At 49.8% G+C, this 3,174-nt stretch overlaps 1 protein-coding gene across 1 annotated transcript; it reads left to right on the top strand.

Moving 5' to 3' along the window:
• Positions 1 to 5: 5 nt before the first annotated feature.
• Positions 6 to 1,777, top strand: NAIF1 (nuclear apoptosis inducing factor 1; the record flags this gene model as incomplete). Its single annotated transcript, XM_010192969.1, has 2 exons — positions 6 to 453; positions 1,135 to 1,777. Coding segments are annotated over 2 exons (912 nt in total), but the record flags the coding sequence as incomplete, so codon positions are not given.
• Positions 1,778 to 3,174: the final 1,397 nt, after the last annotated feature.

The raw sequence follows: 3,174 nt of genomic DNA, 5'->3' as shown, positions 1-3,174 counted from the left end.
AGCGGGAGGTGGAGATCATCGTGGAGGAGCTGGAGCGAGGCAAGCACCTCCTCATCAACCACTTCAACGCAGGCGTGCCCCTGGCCGCCAAGGCCGCTGCCTGGCACGACATCCTACGCCGCGTCAATGCCGTTGCCACCTGCCACCGTGAGCTGCCCGAGGTCAAGAAGAAATGGTCCGACCTCAAGACTGAGGTGCGACGCAAAGTGGCCCAAGTCCGGGCTGCCATGGAAGGTGGAGGCGAGAGCCAGAATGGCAACGGCAATGGGCCAGAGAACGAAGACCCAACAGGCACTGCAGCTGCCCCAGTTATCCTCACCCCCATGCAGCAACGTATCTGCAACCTGCTGGGAGAAGCCACCATCATCAGTTTGCCGACTGGGGACTGCAGCGCAGGTGACGGGACCGAGATACCCATCACCGCGTCAGCCACCACGGTCACCCTGACACAGAGTGAGTGCTGTGCCTGCTGACGATGCTCCGTGCTGAATTGGAGGGTCATATGGGAGGCCCTGACACCCAGCTGTGAGGAGGCCCTGAGCCCTGTACAAGGAAAGCCCCAGCAAAAAGAAACTCCCATGTCTCTAATGAAAATGTCATTCCCAGTATGTCCTCGTGCTGCAGGGGAGTGGCTGCAAGATACGCATGTACTGAAATTCAACTTTGATAGCTGAGCTCAGCCTTAAGAACAAGGGAAGCCAGTATCCTTTGCACCTTGTAGATTCTTTTGCCCCCCTCTCTGGGGACAAAAGCAGGGGGAGAAACATCTCCAAGGCTGATTTCCCAGTCTGCCCCAAAGAGCAGCTGCCCTTCTGACAAGTGCCATTCTGGCTCTTGTCTTTGTCCTTATGTCAGTTGGTTAATGCCACTTGGAAAGGTTGTTCTGAACTGGTGGCTGAGAAATTATTTTGTCTAGACAGATAAGGCATGCCCTATTCCTTTGGACCGTACAGCCTAGAAGGAAGCTTGAATGAGGGTGGAGTAGACTTAAATAGGTCATTTTGTGCATTGCTGTTCATTGTATGTTATCTCACTGAACAGGCAGTATTCCTGTGATAGTCATTGAATAGTCCTGTAGATAAAAATCCCCGTATCGCAGCTACTTCTTACCCCCTTTCTGTCCTTTGTTCTCAGTTCCTGCGGAGACGACCTACCACAGTCTGGAGGATGGAGTCGTGGAGTACTGCACAACAGAAGCCCCCACCACAGTCACCACCGAAGCACCCTTGGAGATGATGGCGCATCAACACGAAGTGTCTGCAAAACCCCAGGAGCTGAAAAGCCGAATTGCCCTGAACTCAGCCAAGCTTTTGCAGGAGCAGCGAGTGACCAACTTGCACGTGAAGGAGATTGCCCAGCACCTGGAGCAGCAGAATGATTTGCTGCAGATGATACGTCGCTCTCAGGAGGTACAGGCGTGCGCCCAGGAGCGACAGGCACAGGCCATGGAAGGAACACAGGCGGCACTGAGTGCCCTCATACAGGTCCTCCGCCCCATGATTAAGGACTTCCGTCGATTTTTGCAGAGCAATACGCCCAGTCCATCGGTCACCACTGACCCCAGTCAGACGGGGCAGCAAGATGGCATGATCCAGTGAAAGAAACAGCGATGGGAATGTCTTTCTTGGAAAAAACCCGCCCATGCTGCCAGTGGACACAGGCAGCGAGGGATGCTAGCTCTTGTCAGTGTGAAATGGGTCGCCTTGGAGTCTTGCTGAGCCTAAACAGCTTTCTCTTCTAATCGTATGCTAATCTGCCTTTTCAGACTCGTCATACAGAGCCATAGCAGGATGTATAATAAGCCAGGAACTTAACATTGGTTGCTTTAGTTCCTCAAACAATAGATTTATTAAAAAAAAGACAGTTATTTTTTTATTTCTGTCTGGAAGAAACTCTCTTAAGTATGACACATCTCTCTCTCAAGATCTGTAGCCTTTAACTGACTTCTAACGTGGAGAGTCTTGTTGCGATATCACAGTGCTGCAGCTGCTGCCAAGGTACAGTTATCGTAAGCTGCAGTGCACAGTAGCGAATGCATTTCTGTCTCTTGCTAAAAGCATTTACTGGAAACATGGTACTGGCTGTGACACAACCTTCTCTGTGCACTGAGAGTTATGGATACCGCTCTTGGAGCATGACAACCAGCCCGTGCAGACCAGCACCAAGCCTACATGCAGTTTAAATCCCACCCACATCCCCCGAGGATATAAATGAGATTAAAATAGTGCATTTACCTCATGTTTTATCTGCGTGCAGTCATGAAATTTCACTATAAACTTGGCCGATGTGATGAAAATGTCGGGCCTTGGTTACCAGATGCTGTCCTGGGATGTGTATTGGAGCAACATCTCACCCATCTCAGCATAGTTACTACACAAGGGCCTGGATGAGTTTCACTCAGGTGGCTGTATTGGGTGAAACTCCATCTCTGTCTCCTCTGCGTAGTTTGTCACCTCCATAATACCTTCATCATCAGAGTGGACCTGGACTACAGAGCTTCAGCCGTGCAGTAATTCCCAGCATTCAGGAGTTTGTAAGCCATTTATTTGAGTGATTTTTGGAGCATTATTTCATTCTGGTGATGGCTGTGATGTTTGTTCTGTACTTGGCAGGAGCTGGGAGCGAGTACAGCCATTCCTCCTTAGCCTGCTAGCTGGCTTCACGTGGCATCCTGAGAAACGGGTCTGAGGTTCACCTCACTATTTTCTTACTGTTATACAGGGTAAAACATCTGCAGCCTCTTTTCTATTCTTTGAGGTGTTCAGGCTGTGGGACTTGGTCCTCAGTGAGAAAGCTTGATTTCACAGCATGGTGAACATGATTCTCACAGACCTGCAGTGACTTCATAAACTTTTAGATGAAAAGCCCCACTTGTACGTGCATGGAAGAAAACTTAAAAGAAAAAGAAGGAAACATAACTCTTCTCCCTGTACCTTGCAAGGTGTGTCACATTTAATGGGCTTCTTGCTTGCCAGATGTTATTTTGAAACAGAACTTTTTCAGAGCTGGTATTTGCTTGCTGTTAAGTCTCCTTTAGGGCCAAGATGCGAGCAGTGACTGATGAGGGAGTGAATTTGCACAATCAGATTACACCTTTGCACAGCCTTTTATGGGGACATGCTGGTGGGGGACCCCTGGTTAGGGCCAGAGGTGGAGAGGCTACTGCTGCCTGTC

Source organism: Mesitornis unicolor, unplaced genomic scaffold (genome assembly GCF_000695765.1).
Source record: "Mesitornis unicolor isolate BGI_N332 unplaced genomic scaffold, ASM69576v1 scaffold30059, whole genome shotgun sequence".
In the NCBI taxonomy this organism is placed as follows: domain Eukaryota; kingdom Metazoa; phylum Chordata; class Aves; order Mesitornithiformes; family Mesitornithidae; genus Mesitornis; species Mesitornis unicolor.
This window is presented reverse-complemented; position numbering and strand designations above follow the sequence as displayed.